The sequence below is a fragment of the Heteronotia binoei genome, chromosome 2 (genome assembly GCF_032191835.1).
Source record: "Heteronotia binoei isolate CCM8104 ecotype False Entrance Well chromosome 2, APGP_CSIRO_Hbin_v1, whole genome shotgun sequence".
Classification (NCBI taxonomy): domain Eukaryota; kingdom Metazoa; phylum Chordata; class Lepidosauria; order Squamata; family Gekkonidae; genus Heteronotia; species Heteronotia binoei.
Window position 1 is genome coordinate 101,360,824 of NC_083224.1, and position 18,840 is coordinate 101,379,663.

Below are 18,840 nucleotides of genomic sequence, written 5' to 3' on the forward strand. Positions count from 1 at the left end.
TGAAATGTCAAGAGCCAATGTGGGGTAGTAGACAGAATGTTGGAATAGATCTTAGAGAATCCCCACTCTGCCATGGAAGCTTGATGGGTGATTTGGGGCCAGTCACATATACTCAGCTTAACCTCCATCACAGGGTTATTGGAAGGATAACAACGAGGTGAGGAAAGAACATGAGATGCTTTGGATCCCCATTAGGAAGAAAGTCATATAGATCAGGGGTGGCCAAACTGTGGCTTGGGAGCCACATGTGGCTCTTTCAGACATATTGTGTGGCCCTCAAAGCCCCCATCGTCCTGTCAACTAGCTTGGAGAAGGCATTTGTCTCTTTAAATCACTTCTCAAAGCCAAGCCAGCTGGTGGCTTGGAGAATGTATATAAGCTGCTTTTTTTCCACCTTTCCCATCTGTTTGCAGCTCTCAGACATCTGGTGTTTATTCTATGTGGCTCTTATGTTAAGCAAGTTTGGCCACCCGTGCTATAGATGAAGTTAATAATAAAATTACACCTTTACAAGTATAAGAATTTCTAGATCAAGAATTTAGTGCTAAAAATATCAAATTATGCAACCAAAAATCTAAGAATGCAACAATGAACCAACCTGAGCAAAAGTGATACTGTTGTAGAAGTATATTTCAACTGTATCTTTTGAGTTTTAATATATTCAGTTTATTTTATACCAAATTTTATACCTGGATAATTTGCACACATTGAAATTCTGTGCCAGAACCAGGGGATGAAAGAGCAGTAGCTGAGATACAGACACACTAACGAAGAACATACGTTTGAAAAATAGATTTAAGTCCATAAAAAACTTAGTAACCAGAGTAATTAAAGAGTCACGACCCATGAAATCAATTAATGATTTACTGTACAACACAAAACAACACAGCTCCTTCACCAGACTTGAGTACTTCACATCAGCACCCGCCGCCACGAGCTGTGCCCACAACCATATATCTCCACAAACCCTTCTTCCACTTATTGCTGGTCCCCGTTCTGTGGTTCCCTCCCAGGCTGACAGGAGCACTGAGCTGATCGATAACTCGTCGGATTGAGGCGCGACGGAAACTGCCTGGCGGAGGGGTGGGGCAAAACCGCGCGGGAAATAGAAAGCGAGCAGAGACTCGACCCTCCTGCATTCTGTTGTTCAGTGTCTGTAGCCTTTGCGCGTGGCCTTTCAGCTAACTGCTCCCCGGGGGTTTCTTTCACTGACCGAACAGTCCGCTGCAGGGGGTGATTGAAGGCTGTCGCCTCCTTCACCCTTTCTCCTCGTTGAAATAGTTCCCGGTCTTCCTATATTTTCTTCGGCTTCAATAAGGCCCAATCAGCCTTTTGGTCTTTCTAGGGTAACTTTTGCTGACCGCAGTTTTCGTTTTTCTCCGCTTATCGCCCTCCCCCTTTTTTGTAATGTAAAAGCTTTCTTCTTGGCCCAAATTGGGGCCGGTTCTGGACACTGATCTACTTGTAAGTCTCTGAACCTGTGCACAGATGGGAATTAATTTTCCTGGGTGGAAATGGTAAGGCTGCTGTTGTGTATGTGGGGGGTACGAAAGAATCCCTTGACTATTGACGCCGGTTTTGAAACTCCTGCGTCTACGTTTCTTGCAGAGGAGAAGTCTGGCTCCCAGCCAGTTGGCCAAGAGGAAGCCGGGACATGATGGTTCTGAGTATGATGAAGACTGGCATCCAGAAGATGTGAGCTTCCTATCCCTTGCCCCTGAACTACAGTGTCTTAACGTGGCCTGTGAAAGTAACCCTCTTTCTGGATGCACTGAGATGCAATAAGTTCTGCTTTTCTTCTCTCTACCCATTTTTTCCTTTCATGTGGGTAATGGGGGGGATATATAGTCTTGAGCATGCTATGCCCCTTTTCTCCCTGCTTTTCATATAATGTATGTGAAATGCTTTTTACCTTGTGGAGTGCAATGTGATTGTTAAGCAGTGTTGATAGGGAGAAAAATGCTGCTGGAATCTGGAGTTGTATGTTGGTTAATGTATTAAATGTATGTTAAGGAATGTGAACTTCAGAGGATCAGACAACTGGTATTTATCTCATAACATGTTCATGGGGCTGTATGACATGCTACTTTTGTCATGTGGTGATTGATTAATCAAGCCTACCTTTAATTTAGATAGATGTTTATAAATGCTGCTTTGAGCTTGTTTCCTTAAAAGTAAGATCCATTGTCCAGTAGAGTTCATTGCTATGTTAGTGTGCTGTAGATTACAGTCTTTTGTGACTAACAGCAATAACTTTTAACATCACTTGTTGGAAACTAGCTGTTGGCTTCACATTTGTATTTGTGGAAGCTCAGCATGGCATGCCATTGTTAGTAAATTTTCTACTTGAGTAATCCCATTATTGCTTTATCTTTTTGTTTTTATATATCCCATAGCTCCCTATTTTAACAATGTTTCTAGTTTGGTTCAAAAGGAATAAAAGCAGATTATGTATTTTTTTAAAGGATGAACAAAGCAGGAGTCAAGTTGCACCTTTAAGACCAACCAATTTTTATTTAGAATGTAAGCTTTCGTGTGCATTTTGCACTTTGTTGGTATCAAGCTAAGCAGCATCCTTTAAAGCTTATTTAAGGTGTACTTTGCAGATAGTGAATATCAACTCTTAAAAATCAATGTGCTTGGGTATTCAAATCTGTTTCCTTAGCCATTCTGATGTGTTTACTCAGCCCTATGTTTCCCACATATTCACTTAGTATGGCTGTCCTTGTGTAGGCTTCCAAGAGGCAGAAACATGGCAACAAGACTGAAAATAGAGAGTGTTATATGTCACCTTTCCGGAAGCCCTTGACTCAGTTAACCAATCGACCTCACTGCCTAGATGGTAGCAAACATGTAAGTGCTTTCCTATATTTCCATCAGAAGGCTAGGTTTAGACTTGTGGATGAACTGTACAAATTTTTATTAATTACTGAGACTTCCCACAAGCTGCTTTGGAAAGTCCACATTCTGTATCCATGGGCATGATACTTCACCTTTCCATATATGTTACTTATTTTTAAATCATTGTGATAGAGACTTTTGTTGAATCCAACTTCTGCCAACATTTAGTGGTATAGAAAGTGAGGCTTAGTTCAAAGAGTCTAAAAGATTGATGGGTTGTTTTATTAGTGCCTTGAAATATTCTGTGTTTTATGGAGGAAGATTTGGCTGATATTGTGTGCGGGTAAGCTTTGGGAAAGGCATACAAGTATAGAGGGTCTGAAGGTGTTCTGGATGCTAAGCTCCATGTACATTTCTGGTGATCTTACTATATGGAATGTTTGTTAACTACTATTTGATTCTAGATATTTATTTGGAAGTATGTTCCGTTGATCTCAGTGCAAGTTTCTCTCAAGTTTACTCACCGATTAATAGATTTTTAAAAATGTTATATTAATATTTTGTACTTTTATTCCTTAGGAAGCCTTTATCCACAGCATTTTGTCTAAACCTTTCAAAGTACCTATTCCAAATTATACAGGTAAAACATGGAGCTTTTTATTTGCTTAATTTATACCCTGCTTTTCCTCCCCAATGGGGACCTAAAGTGGCATACATTATTTTCTTCTCCATTTTATCCTCACAACAGCCCTGTGAAGTAGGTTAGGTGAGAGCATGTAACTGGTCCAAGGTCACCCAGCAAGCTTTCCTGGCAAAACAAAAAGGCTAGCAAAAGGCATGGATAGAGGGAGATAGACAATCTCCCTAGGGCCAGAGTTTTGGTGCCATGACAGAGAAGGTCCCATGACAGAGAAAGCAGTGTCTCAGGTTGCCATTCATCTAGCCTCAGAAGGCAAGGACCGCAGCGACCTAGCGACGGTAATCCATGCTACGGTCACCTCAAGAATAGATCACTGTAATGCTCTCTACATGGGGCTACCCCTGACGCTAACCCGGAGACTACAACTAGTGCAGAACGCTGCGGCACGGCTGTTAATGGGGCTACCACGACGGGAGCACATTCGGCCAGTGCTGAGAGAGCTGCACTGGTTGCCTGTTGTGTTCCGAGTTCACTTCAAGGTGTTGGTATTAACCTTTAAAGCCCTTTATGGTCAGGGACCTGCCTATCTACAGGACCGCCTTTCCCTATATATCCCCCAGAGAGCACTGCGATCAAGGACAAAAAATCTGCTGTCTGCCCCTGGCCCAAAAGAAGCCAGGCTATGCGCAACAAGATCTAGGGCCTTCTCGGTGGCAGCACCAGAACTCTGGAACACCCTCCCAGAAGCTATAAGGGCCCTGCGGGATCTGTCGGCGTTCCGCAGGGCCTGTAAGACCGAACTGTTTAGACAGGCTTTTCTGGTTGACTGAAAATGGGCTGCCACCGGACATCCTACAGAAGCTGGTGGTCATAGTCAGAACCCAATACCGCCAGACTGGATTGAGATAGCGTAATAGTTTTAAACTGATAAATGTATTATGGTTTTATATGTTTTATGGAATTGATTGTTTTTATGATACTGTAAGCCGCCCTGAGTCCGCTTGCGGAGAGGGCGGGATATAAATGCAAATAAATAAATAAATAAATAAATAAATAAGGGCGACCAAAGCAGGTCCTCCAAGGATGACTGGCAAGGGCAGGTAAGTTCATATAGGAGAAGGCAATCCTTAGGATATTTTGGTCTTTGGCTGTACAGGGCTTTCAGGGTCAGTATTACCAGCTTGAATTGAGCCTGGAAGTATATTGGAAGCCAGTTCATGTGAAATAAGACAGGAGTGATATGGTCCCTACAACTCACCGCAGTCAACACTCTGGCTGCAGCATTCTGTACTAACTGTAGCTTTTGGACAGTCTTCAAAGGCAGCTTTGTGTAGAGCACATTGCAGTAATCTAGATGCTACCAGAGCATGCACCACAATGGCAAGATATTTTCTGCCCAGGAAGAGCTGCAGCTGGCTCACCAGCTGATGCTGATGAAAGGCTCCCCGGCCACTCCTGCCACTTGTTTATCCAACAGGAGGCCTGGGTCCAAGAGACGATAAACTCTAGTTTGTACCCTTTTGAGAATTCAAAGGCAAACATCTCATTTCTGAGGACCAAGGAAGGAAGCATTCTGAACTGTGCATACAAATATGCAATCCATTGTCCAGAAGGAAGAGTCATAGCCATTCTTCTATGCAGAAAATGTTCCTGTTTTGGATATGTATTAATTCTTTATCTCACTCCCAGCCTAATGAAGCTGTCAACCTGACAAATGATATTCTAGGCTTAATGCACTGCCCTGTCATATCTGATCTATATACCTCATAAGTAGAATCTTATACTTGGATTTAACATCCCTTGAAAGTCAGCATGTAGTCCACAGAAATCTGTACTTTGACTGTCCTGCATTTTCTCTTGAAATGTCAACATATGGATTACCTTCTTTGTGTGATGTTTCAGGCTCCTTGGGCTTTAGGGCACTGGGTATCAAACGTACAGGAGTAAGGCACGCTCTCCATGATCCTTTTGAAGAAGGGGCTCTGGTGCTGTATGAACCTCCTTCTCTGAGTGCTCATGACCAATTGAAAATAGACAAGTGAGTTGTTCCTATTTTATTCTCTTTGACCAGTGCAGTTAATTGTCTTCAGTCATTTCAGCTGTGTTTTCATTACATATGATTCTTTACCTCTTCTGTGTCTCTTTTGCAAATGCCTTGCAGAACAAGATAGTATGTTGGCAACCATGGTCTTTATATCTCTTAGGGATATTTCTCAGAACAGCATTTAGACAAGTGTACTTAACTCAGATCTCTTTGATTCTTGAAGGGAAAAAGTGCCTGTTCATGTTGTGGTGGATCCTGTTCTTAGTCGCATTTTACGACCTCATCAGAGAGAGGTGAGTGTTGTGAGAAATCAACTACAACAATAGCTGTGACTGTTTTGAACTAATTCAAGGAATCTGAAAACCATGTTGCCTTTAAGTGCCTGAGGAATTTATCTGAGTTACAGGTAGTCACCCTATTGGTTGCTGTTAAAACGATGCAATATACAGAGACACATTTTTTGAGCAATCACTGTTAGCCATGCTTCTCGGCCTTTTGACTAAGATCAAGTGTAGTATGTAAAGGGCATTACTTAGAGTGCTGGTTCTTGAGTATGTGATATCTTTTGCTTTCACACATATCTGGAAGGATAAAAGGTCCAGTAATGGTATTATGTCTACTAAATTCTTAATTTCAGCAGTATGTGTGTGTTTTTGTTCTTGTTTTGCCTCCTAAGCTCTGAAGAGCTGCTACTATTCATAGTGTTCTGCTTCAGGATATTTAACAGCAAAGTGCATGTGAGCACACAGTAATTATTGTATGTGTATCCTAGAGAGAGAGAGAGAGAGAGAGACAGTCTGTGTGTGTGTGTCTCTCTCCCCCCCACACACACACTCTTAATGAAAACATTCTTTTGTGCAGGGGGTGAAGTTCCTATGGGATTGTGTCACAGGTCATCGGATTCCTGGAAGTCATGGCTGCATCATGGCGGATGAGATGGGTCTGGGTAAGACCTTGCAGTGTATCACTCTGATGTGGACGCTCTTACGCCAGAGTCCAGATTGCAAGCCTGAAATTGACAAGGCAATCGTAGTCGCGCCCTCCAGCCTGGTGAAAAACTGGTACAATGAAGTAGGCAAATGGCTTGCAGGAAGGATAGAGCCACTGGCTATTGATGGAGGCTCCAAGGAAGAGATAAACAAGAAACTAGGTATGAAAGGTGGATGTGATGTGCAGCTTTTTCACTGTTGGAAAAGGACATTGAATTAGCTGAACTGTAAAATAATTTTAAATTAAGATTATGAACATGTTTTTGCCGGGGCTCAGTCTGTTGATAATTGTGATTAATTTAAAGTAATTCATTTAATAATATCTTTATGGGTGTGTACAGAGGCAGAAACAGCAATGGAGGATTATGCATGAGGAGAGGCAGGTGCAGAGAAAGTTCTATGAGATGTTTGGTGGGCAGATTGTTGGCCCTGGGTGATATTGACTCAGTACCAACCAACTAGCTGAGATGGAGATATGGATTTTTAAGCACTTTGCCTACTCAGAGTACTGCAAATTAATAAATAAAAAAGAGCAGATAACATGTAGAAGCATGTAAAAGGAAAATGTCTTTCTGGTAGGTAAATAATTTACTTGGACTAGTCTTTCATATGGGATGCACTGGCTCCCACATACATTCTTATTCACCTTTCCCTCTACCATTTTTACTCTTCCCAATAGCTGGCTTTATGAATCAGAGAGGCCTTAGAGTTTCATCTCCCATCCTGATAATTTCTTATGAGACGTTTCGCCTTCATGCTGAAGTTCTACAGAAAGGGAGTGTTGGGCTGGTCATATGTGATGAGGTATGTGGAAGGTGACTGATATTTTCAAGAGTGATGGTTGATCTCCCCCTGTCCATTGAGAGTCTGGATTGATGTGATGATTCTGGCTGCTAGTGGTGTAGTGGTTAAGTGTGCAAACTCTTATCTGGGAGAATGGGGTTTGATTCCCCACTTTTCCACATGCACCTGCTGATGTGACTTTGAGTCAGTCACAAGTTCTAACAGAGCTGTTCCTCTCAAGAGTAGTTTCTCTCAGAGCTCTCTTAGCTCCACCTACCTCACAGCTGGGTGTCTGTTATGAGGAGGGGAAGGGAAAGGAGCTTGTAAACTGCTCTGAGACTCTTTTGGCTAGTGAAGGGTGGAGTAGGAATCCAATCTCTTGTCTTCTTAGTATCCAATTGATTGTAGTGTCCAATTGTTTGTATCTTCTTGTTTCATACAGGCCAGGAAGGTTTGCTTCTGTTTCTGTATTAAGTGCAACTGAGACACAGACAATACTTCATTGTTCCCTACCCATGTCTAACATTTTGACCACCCTTTGTAGCCATTAGTAACTACTATTGTTGTTCAGTCACACAGTCGAGTCTGACTTTTTGGGACCCCATGGACCAAGTCATGCCAGACCCTCCTGTCTTACACCATCCTCCGAAGTCTGCTCAAATTCATGTTAGTTATATCAGTAACCCTGTCCAGCCATCTTATCTTTTGCTATCCCCTTCTTCTTTTGCCTTTTGTTTTCCCAGCGTCAGGATCTTCTCCAGTGAGTGCTCCCTTCTCCTTTGGTGGCCAAAGTATATGAGCTTCAGCTTCAGCATCTGACCTTCCAGGGAACAGTCAGGGTTGATTTCCCTTAGGACTGACTGATTTGATCTTGCAGTCCAAGGGACTCTCAAGATTCTTCTCCAGCACCACAGCTTGAAAGCATCTATTCTTCTGCACTCAGCCTTCCTTATGGTCCAACTTTCACAACCATATATTACCACTGGAAATACCATTGCTTTGACTATACGGACTTTTGTTGGCAGGGTGATGTCTCTACTTTTTATTATACTGGCTAGGTTTGCCATAGCTGTCTTTCCGAGGAGCAAACGTCTTTTAATTTCATGACTACAGTCACCATCTGCAGTGATATTGGATCCCAGGAATGTGAAGTCTGTCACTACTTCCATGTCTTCCCCTTCTTTTTAGTGGACCATACGCTGAACATGAGTCAACAGTGTGATGTGGTGGCTAAAAAGGCAAATGCAATTTTAGGCTGTATCAACAGAAGTATAATGTCTAGATCACGTGAAGTGATGGTATCGCTTTGCTCTGATAAGACCTCACCTGGAGTATAGTGTTTAGTTTTGGGCACCACATTTCAAGAAGGATATAGACAAGCTGGAACAGGTCCAGAGGAGGTGAAGATGGTGAGGGGTCTGGAGACCAAGTCCTATGAAGACAGGTTGAAGGAGCTGGGCCTGTTTAGCTTGGAGAGGAGGTGGCTGAGAGGTGATATGATCACCATTTTCAAGTACTTGAAGGGCTGTCATCTAGAGGATGGTGTGGAATTGTTTTCAGTGGCACCAGAAGGTAGGACCAGAACCAATGAGTTGAAATTAAAAGGAAGAACTTCCTGACTGTTAGAGCGATTCCTCAGTGGAACAGGCTTCCACAGGAGGTGTTGGGCTCTCCTTCCTTGGAGGTTTTTAAACAGAGGCTAAATGGCCATCTGACAGCAATGAAGATCCTGTGAATTTAGGGGGAGGTATTTGTGAGATTCCTGCATGTGCATCTAGATGACTCTGGAGGTCCCTTCTGACTCTATGGTTCTATGATTCTATTTGCCAAGGAGGGATGGGGCTGGATGCCATGATCTTAGTTTTTTTGATGTTGAGTTTCAAGCCTACTTTTGCGCTCTCCTCTTATGCCCTCAACAAGAGGTTCTTTAGGTCCTCTTCACTTTCTGCCATTACAGTGGTGTCATCTGCATATTTGAGGTTGTTGATATTTTCCCTGGCAATCTTAATTCCAGTTTGTGCTTCATCCAGACCAGCATTCCGCATGATGTTCTCTGCATATAAATTAAATAAGCAGGGTGACAATATACATCTTTGTCAAACTCCTTTTCCTATTCTAAACCAATCCATTGTTCCATATCCTGTTCTGACAGTTGCTTCTTGACCCTTATACAGGAGACATGTGAGGTGGGCTGGTACTCCCATCTCTTTAAGGACTTGCCACAGTTTGTTGTGATCCACACAATCAAAGGCTTTAGCATAGTCAATGAAGCAGAAATAGACATTTTTTGTGGTTGTCAAGGACATTGAGATCCTTGTATAATAATTCTGTGTACTCTTGCCACCTCCCTACCATTTTTGTCCTTTATCATGGCCATCTTTGCACAAAATGTTCCCTTGATTTCTCCAATTTTCTTGAAGAGATCTCTTGTCCTTCCCATTCTATTATTTTCCTCTATTGCTTTGCATTGTTCCTGCAGGAAGGCCTCCTTATCTCTCCTCGCTGTTCTCTAGAAATCTGCATTCAGTTGGGTGAATCTTTCCTTTTCACCTTTGCCTTTCGATTTCCTTCTTTCCTCGAGCTATTTGTAAAGCCTCATCAGACAGCCATTTTGCTTTCTTGCATTTCTTTTTCTTTGGGTTGGTGCTGATTGCTTCCTTCTGTATAGTGTCACAAACCGCTGTCCATAGTTCTTCAGGCACTTTGTCTATCAACTCTAGTTCCTTAAACCTATTCTTCACCTCCACTGTATATTCATAAGGGATATGATCAAGGTCAGACCTGGATGGTTTAATGGCTTCCCCAGTTTTCTTCAGTTTAAGCCTGATTTTTGCAATGAGTAGCTCATGATCTGAGCTACAGGCAGCTCCAGGTCTCGTTTTTGCTGACTGTAAGGAGCTTCTCCATCTTTGACTGCAGAGTATATAATCAGTCTGATTTCTGTGTTGCCCATCAGGTGATGTCCATGTGTAGAGTTGCCTTTTAGGTTGTTGGAAGAGGGTGTTTGCTATGACCAAGATGTTAATGTTCAGCCTTGTCATCTCTTGTTTGACCACATCCAGCATACCTTGATTCATAGATCTTACATTCCATGTTCTAATGCAATATTGTTCTTTGCAGCATCGGACTTTCCTTTCACCATCAGACACATCCACAGCTGAGCATCCTTTTGGTTTTGGCCCAGCCACTTTACTCTTTCTGTGGTTACTTGTACTTGCCCTCCGCTCTTCCCCAGTAGCATATTGGGCACCTTCTGACCTGAGGGGCTCATCCAGTGCCATATCTTTTAGTCTTTTGTTACTGTCCTTGGGGTTTTCTTGGCAAGGATACTGGAGTGGTTTGCCATTTCCTTCTCCAGTGGATTGCATTTTGTCTGGGTTCTCAGCTGCGACCTGTCCATTCTGGGTGGCTCTGCATGGCATAGCCCGCATCCTCACTGAACCACACAAGCCCTCTTGCCATATCAAGGCAGCAACCCATGAGAGAGGTAATTACTATTACTTCTCATTAAATGTTGATATTTATTATGGTGGGCCATTCCTGTATTAAAACGTTTGCACTGAAGACATCAGAGTTACACAGTGCTGATAATCCAGTCTAAGCATACAGCAACTGAATCACACAAAGTGGAGCTAAATTGTCATGTCATAATTGCTTCCTTGGATGCCAGACTGGCAGAGAGATTAGATGGTTGGATTCTATAGATGGTTTACTGCTTTTCCGGTGGAGCAAGGAGCCTTCCCTGACACAAATGGGCTCTTCTACTATTGAATGATTGGGCTAGGGTGGCCAGATCGTCCCAGTCAGCCGGGAATGTCCCTCTTTTGGGCCCCAATTCCCGCCTCCCGAGCTTGCTATACCGGGACCATTATAAGTCCCGGTTTAGCCAGCCAGCGAGAGGAGCCGGCGGAAGCGGGCGGAGGCTGCGCTGCTGCTGCTGCCTCTTCTCCGTAGCTGCTCCTCCTGAGCCCATCTCGGAGGAGCAGCTGCGGAGAAGCGTGGAAAGTCCCGAATCTGGGTCCTTCTAGGACCCTGAGCAGCAACGCTGGAGGAGCAGGAGCAGGCCGGACTTGTGCCCCGCCCCTCCACTCTCTGCAGGGGCAAAGGCGGCATGCGTGGGCCTGCTTCGCTTCTCCGCCCGGCGCCCGGCCCCTCTGCTGCGCGGGCGGCAAGGGGCATGCTGGGGCGGCCTCGGAGGAGAAGGAGGCGGCGGCGCTGAGCCGTGGCTTCCTGTTGGGGCTTCCGGGCGGGCAGGGGGTCTCTCCACGGGGAAGGAGACACCGGCCCGCCTGCTGGATGGCTGCCTGGGCCGCGCGGCGGCCCAGCGGTCTCGGGCCTGCCTTTCCCTTCCCTTCCCTTCCCTTCCCTCCCGCCTGCTGGGTGGGTGCCTGGGCCGGGCGGCAGCCCAGCAGTCTCCGGCCTGCCTTTCCTTTCCTTTCCCTTCCCTTCCCGCTTCGCCCGCCTGCTGGCTATATCTATATCCCTGCCTGCAAGAAGGTAAGCTTTTTGTTTTCTGGGGAGTTCTGTTTGTTTTTGTTTTCTTCCCCCCCCCCCCCCCGGCAGGCAAGGAGGGGGCTGAAAGCGGTGTGGCCTAGGCTTCCCAACCCCCTCTGCTCTGGCGGGGGACTTCTGGGTTCGCAGCCTAATCTCCCGCCCCCCAGAAATCGGGAAGGGGGGGTGGGGGGGGGAGAACATACCTGTAGGCTTCATATTGTTGAGATCCTGAGCCGTTTGTAAAATGTGTGGCTCCTTTAAGGCTGGGCAGGAAGAGCTTCGGAGAACAGCCCCTCCCTTTTTTTTCCCTTTCGTTTTCACAGCAAGTAGAGTTCCCCAATCTGGTAAGTATTTGTGTGTGTGAGAGGGAGGGGGGAGGGGATTCCCTGGTTTGGAGGCCCTCCCCCCGCTTTAGAAAGCGTGGGGGGGGGGGAGGGAAATGTCTACTGGGCACTCTATTATTCCCTATGGAGAACGATTCCCATAGGGAATAATAGGGAATTGATCCGTGGGTTTTGGGGGCTCTGGGGGGGCTATTTTTTGAGGTAGAGGCACCAAATTTTTAGTATAATATCTAGTGCCTCTCCCCAAAATACCCCCCAAGTTTCAAGAAGATTGGACCAGGGGGTCCAATTCTATGAGCCCCAAAAGATGGTGCCCCTATCCTTCATTATTTCCTATGGAAGGAAAGCATTGAAAAGGTGTGCCGTCCCTTTAAATGTGATGGCCAGAACTCCTTTGGAGTTCAATTATGCTTGTCACATCCTTGTTCCTGGCTCCACCCCCAATGTCTCCTGGCTCCACCCCCAAAGTCTCCTGGCTCCGCCCCCAAAGTACCCAGATTTTTCTTTAATTGGACTTGGCAACCCTAGTGTGGCCTAATGTGCAAATGAGTTCCTGCTGGGCTTTCTCTAAAAAAAAAAAAAAAGCCCTGAACGAAACAATGGTGTTGTCAGGGTGTGTGGCATAATATGCAAATGAGTTCCTGCTTCCCCCCCTACAAAAAAGCCCTGTTGAAGGCAACAGCTTTCCTCCACTGTATCTGCTTTCATTTATCTGTTCTGAACTGAGTGCAAATAGACTTCATTTGTCCCATTAGTTGTCTCCTCATGAGCTTGGATGTAGATGAAACAAGTTATTTCCATTAAGCCAGGCTCAGATGTGATAGTAGGCTGAAAACAGCAAATAAATAGTGTGTTGGGACTGGTAATTCTCAATGTGCATGCACTGTGGGGGCTTGAAGCTTGCATTTTGATCATGCATCTCCTGGAATTGAAATAAATGCTGCTTATCAAATGCATTGTGGTATTTTAAGCAGAACAGACAGCATGCAGCTTGTCTGTTTTGAGTTCTGCTAGATACGGAATGTTTTGATATTTATAACTTTGCCATCTGATGTAAGGTAGATTCTGGAGACTGGGAGGCTTCTTGGGTTTCCCAGATGGACATTCCTTTTAAATTTTAGCAAGTGAGGGAAACTGCAAATGGATGGACTTTGAAGAGGAGAGGAAGACAGACAAATGACCTGTGCTTTATGTCATGCAGCACTCTCCAAAAAATGGAGCAGGTCCTTAGAGAGGTCAGATGCCCTATAATGGAACTGACCCCAGTGTGTGTATTTTGCATTTTGTAGAGCTAGCTCATATTTTTGCCACACAATCCTCAACTGAATCAATACTTGCATGGTAAAATATCTTAACTTGTCGCAAAAAAGTGCCTTTTAATGAAATCTTATATTCCCAGGTCTCTCTTTTGTATAAAAGGGTTGAGATTTCATTTATAAGCAGTGGTTTTGAGTGAATGTGACTGTTAGAATGTTGTCATTTGTGCAGTACCAGTCTTAACAGCTTTTGGGCTGATGTTGACCAGTTTCTTAAAGTCCTCATATTTCTGACCTGTGTAGATAGGCTAGCCTGGTCTTATTAGATTTCATGAAGCTAAGCAGGGTTATCCCAGTTTTTACTTGGATGGGGATCAGGAGACTATTTAGAAAGGGTTGCTATGCAGAGGCAAGCAATGGTGTTTGTGTTTTGAAATTAAAATTTCCATAATTCTTTAATGGCTGGAGGGGATGATGGTCGACTGAAGTGGCTTCTTTTATTTACTGTCATCAGTTCTGATATTCTTACAATTTGTACAGGTTTTTTTGTACAAGTACAATTTTTAATATACTCAAATTAATTGAATTTGGAAAGAGGCCATAGCTCAGTGGTCCATCTAGTCCAGCATCCTGCCTCACACAGTGGCCCACCAGTTCCTCTGGAGGTCCAATGACAGAGCACAGAGGCTGAGGCCTTCCCCTGATAGTTGCCTCCTGGCTCTGGGATGCAGAGGTTTACTGCCTCTGAACATGGAGGTGCTCTTCAGCCATGATGGCTAGTAGCCACTGATAGACCTAGCCTTTATAATTTAACTGCTCCCCTTTTAAAGCTATCTATGCTTGTGGGCATTGCTACATCCTCTGGTCATGAATTCTACATTTAAATCACCTGTTGAGTTAAAAAAAACTGCTTCCTTTGTCTGTCTTGAATCTACTGCCCATCAGCCTCATTGGGTGTTATTATTGTGATATTTGGTTAATACAGCAGAGTTCGTCCAGTCACAGAAGTGTGATATTGAGTGAAGAAAATAAATCTCCCAAGAAGAATATTACAAAATAAAGATTACATTTATTAAAGTAGATTCAGTTCACATTCAGGTTGCAGTTGAAAGGAAAGAAAGAAGCCTAAACTAAAGAGCATTTCTAAAACAATCTAAAGGGCACTAATCTCAAGAGCACCTATCACAAGCTAAATCTGGCACTATGTGCTTGGAAGCATGACGGAATTATTTTTACATGAGAGACCTGTAAAGACATGTGACTCTAGGCAGAACCATGCAGAGAATGGAGAGTGTGGTAGAACGTGCCTGCTCTGGTTTGCAGGCCCCATTTCCAGCCTACCTTCTTGATTTTTTCTCCCACTTGGAGGGAGCTCCCTCCCTCCACTGGCCTGATCCAACATGGCTTCTCTTATGTTCTTATGTGACACAGAGTGTTGGACTGGAGGGGCCACTGGCCTGATCCAACATGGCTTCTCTTATGTTCTTATGCAGGGAACCTGACCCTAGTGTCTTAGCATACTGTTTTTCCTACAGATCTGTGATAGAGAGTTGTATGTAAGTAGTGTGCACCCAGAGAGAGGTTCATACCAGTTTTGCATGTAAAAATGCAGTAGTGATACATCAAAGGAGCTCCTTTTTACATTTGCACCACCATCCCGTTCTAAGAGATGGCTCTCTTTTTATTCCAAATGACAGTCAGGATTTCTGTAATTCTGCTTCACTACACTGTACTAATAGTGTAGGCATAACTCTCTTGGAGAACTTCCCCTGGAATCTCACTGGAATCTGTCTGGCTTCTCAGCGTGGAACCCGTTCTCTCTAGTCTTCTCACGTTGAAAAAAGTAAAAAAAGAGTTTTATTTAACTTTATTTCCCCCTTTCCCTCTCTATAAATAATCTTGGTGTTTCCGGCGGTGATATTTGGGGGATTTTTGGGGACGTCACAGGAAGTGCTGTGAAGTCACTTCCTGTTTCCGGCAGTGGCATTTGGGGGAAATGATGTCACAGGAAGTGATGTCACTTCCTGTTTCTGGCGGTGGCATGGCATCACCGGAAGTGACGTCACTTCCTGTTTCCGGCAGGTGGCGCGGGGGAAATGATGTCACAGGAAGTGATGTCACTTCCTGTTTCCGGCGGTGGCATGACATCACCGGAAGTGACATCACTTCCTGTTTCCGGCGGCACGCGCGCTTCGCGCGCACGCACCCCTACCTTCCCCCCCCAAAAGGTGTCCCTGGCTGGCCTTCAGACATTATGGCCACCCTAGATTGGGCATTTGTATAAAACACCTTGCATAAAGCTCACTGCTAGCCTGCTGCCATCACTGCTGGAAAGGACAGATTGTGGCATAGTGAGACAACAAAGGTAGAGAACATAGTGAAGGACCTGGAAAATCAGGTGATGTGTTGAGATAGGAAATCATCAAAATAGGCAGGCCTGCAATGGCTGGCTCAGATCAAAGAAGAACTCCCTACCAGCCTTTGACAGTGCGTCGCTGATACCAGTGCGCAGGGTCAAGAGCTTGGGAGTGCTACTGGAGCCTTCCTTGACAATGGAGGCACAGATAGCAGCCACTGCTAAAGCCGCCTTCTTCCATCTTAGGAGGGCGAAGCAGTTGGCCCCCTTCCTGGAACGTGGTGACCTAGCAACAGTGATCCATGCAATGGTCACCTCGAGGTTAGACTACTGTATTGCCCTCTACATGGGGCTGCCCCTGTACCAAACTTGGAAACTGCAGCTAGTGCAGAATGCGGCGGCCAGGCTGTTAGTGGGACTACCTCGGTGGGAACACATGCAGCCTAGGTTGCGGGAGCTGCACTGGCTGTCAATTGTGTTCCGAGTTTGTTACAAGGTGCTGGTTATTACCTTTAAAGCCCTATATGGCCGAGGACCTGCCTACCTTAGGGACCGCCTCTCTCCATATATCCCCCAGAAAGCACTGAGATCTAGCTCCCAAAATCTTCTGAAATCCCTGGACCAAGGGAGGCCAAACTGAAAACAACACAAGAGCAGGCCTTCTCAATAATGGCTCCCCATTGGTGGAATCAACTACCTGTGGAGGTTCGAGCCCCGTGGGACTATAATCAGTTCCGCAGGGCCTGTAAAACTGTCCTTTTTCAAATGGCCTACAAGATGGAATCCTGAAGTGACACCTAGCCATCTGATATATACTGTGTTGTACTATAGCACCTTTAACTGTTGTGGTTTTAATTAATTTATTTGAATGTATTTTATTGTATTTTATTGTATAATGTATTTATCATAATCATGGCACATGCCATGTCTGTGAGCCGCCCTGAGCCTGCCTCGGCGGGGAGGGCGGGATATAAATAAAAGTTATTATTATTATTTATTTTATTATTATGAAGATAACTTTTGTCTATTTTACTAGTAAACTATTAATTTCAAGCTCTTGATTATGATAGAATTTACATAGTCATAGTATAGCAAAGTACAGCATAGTATAGTAGTATAGCAAAGCAGTAAAGTAGTGGTGCCCAAGTAAGATGCAGATGACCGATATCAGCATAATATTATCTAGTTAAATGTTTCTGTTTCTGCCTCTTTACTGTCCAGCCTTGCACATAATCATGAGAATTGGCCACCCACCCACCCTTGAGCCTCCCCAACCATCTCTTCTATCATCTACACCAAAATGCAACCCTCTTCACCCCTAGGACACAGAGGAAACTATCCCCATTTCTTTCCCTCTCTTTACCAGTTAAAATACATGAGGAATGGGGTGGGTTGGAGTTAGCTATCTCTGCTGTTGATGTTTCTTTTATGCAGGGGTGTTCCCTTTCACTCTCACAGACTTAAACTAAAGTCTGAGTTGGGTAAGGAGAAACTGGACTACTGGGCTGTCTCATTAATGCTGCGATGGAAACTGAGCATAGGCTTCTCTTGTCTGGTTCCCTGAAAATAGACAGCCAGCACTGCCTAGCAAGACAGAGAGAGACCAAAAGAGAATTAATGTATGCAGCTCATCTACATTTGCTTGGGTAGGTAAACACATGGACCTGGCAGGACTTACAACCTCTTTCTGTCCCTCTTCAAGATGGCACTTGCCACAATGGAACCCTATTTAAGGTAGAACTCCATTCTGGTGGCAGCCCCTAGGCAGCATATGTTATTCTGGAAAGGACGTGCTTACTGATGGAAGTGGAAACTGAAGTGGAATGATTTAATGTTCACTGATAACTTTTAGTTCTCCAGTGTTTTGGGCAGCAGTCAGTCCACTGTAAGGAAATATTTATGGTTAAAATTTGCCCATATATAAGCATTGCTTCAAGAAGCTATTGGTAGCCATTTGATTCTGAGATCACAAATCAGGATGAAAGATTCTCTTCAGATTCCTGCTGTAATTTTCTTAAGGGGAAAAATTAATTTCCTTTAGAAACATTGTAACCTAGTACAATCCCTTTTCTGTATACCTGTTTTGTAGCTGTATTTGCCTCTTGCCTTTCTTACGCTAAGCACTAGTGGCACCCAGTGGATTCAGTCCATTTTAATAAAGGTCATATTGAAATCAGATTAATAAGTGTGTTGTAAGGAGCACCTGATAATGGTGCGCTACCAGCTTTTGTTATTGGATATCACAGTGCATTTATACTTGCCAGCTATCATTGTAAGATAGATGCATTATTCCAGTTCAGTAAAAGTAAATATGAATAAAATATTTTCTAAGTACTATGTTCAGTAATTTGTCTTTCAGGGCCACAGGCTGAAGAACTCAGACAACCAAACATACCAGGCACTCAACAGCTTGAACACGCCACGGCGGGTGCTCATCTCAGGAACCCCTATTCAGAATGACCTCCTTGAATACTTCAGTCTAGTGCATTTTGTCAACTCTGGAATTCTAGGTTGGGACTTTTAGCAGCATAATCTCCTTAAGTAGGAGTTGGCAACTGGCAGGCAGCCCTCAACATCCCACTGTTGACTGGACATGGATATATGTTTGCTTTTATTTATTATATTTGTCCTGCTTAGTCAGAGGCACACAACTGTATGACATAATCTTGTTGTACTGATGAATGGCCTGTCACTTTGTTTGAAAATCTAGATGAATGAATTTTCTTTGGAGTTTCAAAAAAAGGCTGTCATGAGAATTCATCAGGAAAATGTTTGCTTTCTTTGTAAGAAGCATGATGATTTTTCCCTAGCCAGTGCCGACTATTGCCCTCCTAGGTTGTCCCAGATGTCAGTACTGTGTCATTTTAAGCAGTTCAATGGTGGAGATCCTGTCAATATTTCAATTACTCTGCATCAGGAAATAATAATAATAATAATAACTTTTTATTTATATCCCGCCCTCCCCACCGAGGCAGGCTCAGGGCGGCTCACAGGACATGGTGCATACCATGATTACAATAAAATACAGTTAATACAATAAAATACAGTTAAAATACAATTAAATTACAAATTCATATATTAAGTAAATAAATT

General features: G+C 44.0%; 1 protein-coding gene across 1 annotated transcript in view; it reads left to right on the top strand.

Annotated features, from left to right (window-relative positions):
• Positions 1 to 1,133: 1,133 nt before the first annotated feature.
• Positions 1,134 to 18,840, top strand: part of RAD54L (RAD54 like) — a 33,891-nt gene continuing 16,184 nt past the window's right edge. Inside the window, exons 1-9 of the mRNA XM_060231762.1 lie at positions 1,134 to 1,517; positions 1,609 to 1,695; positions 2,734 to 2,853; positions 3,421 to 3,481; positions 5,384 to 5,519; positions 5,749 to 5,818; positions 6,387 to 6,675; positions 7,194 to 7,318; positions 18,107 to 18,257. Of these exons, the coding sequence (XP_060087745.1) occupies positions 1,515 to 1,517; positions 1,609 to 1,695; positions 2,734 to 2,853; positions 3,421 to 3,481; positions 5,384 to 5,519; positions 5,749 to 5,818; positions 6,387 to 6,675; positions 7,194 to 7,318; positions 18,107 to 18,257 (1,042 nt within the window). The 5' untranslated portion in view covers positions 1,134 to 1,514. The remainder of the gene's footprint in view (positions 1,518 to 1,608; positions 1,696 to 2,733; positions 2,854 to 3,420; positions 3,482 to 5,383; positions 5,520 to 5,748; positions 5,819 to 6,386; positions 6,676 to 7,193; positions 7,319 to 18,106; positions 18,258 to 18,840) is intronic.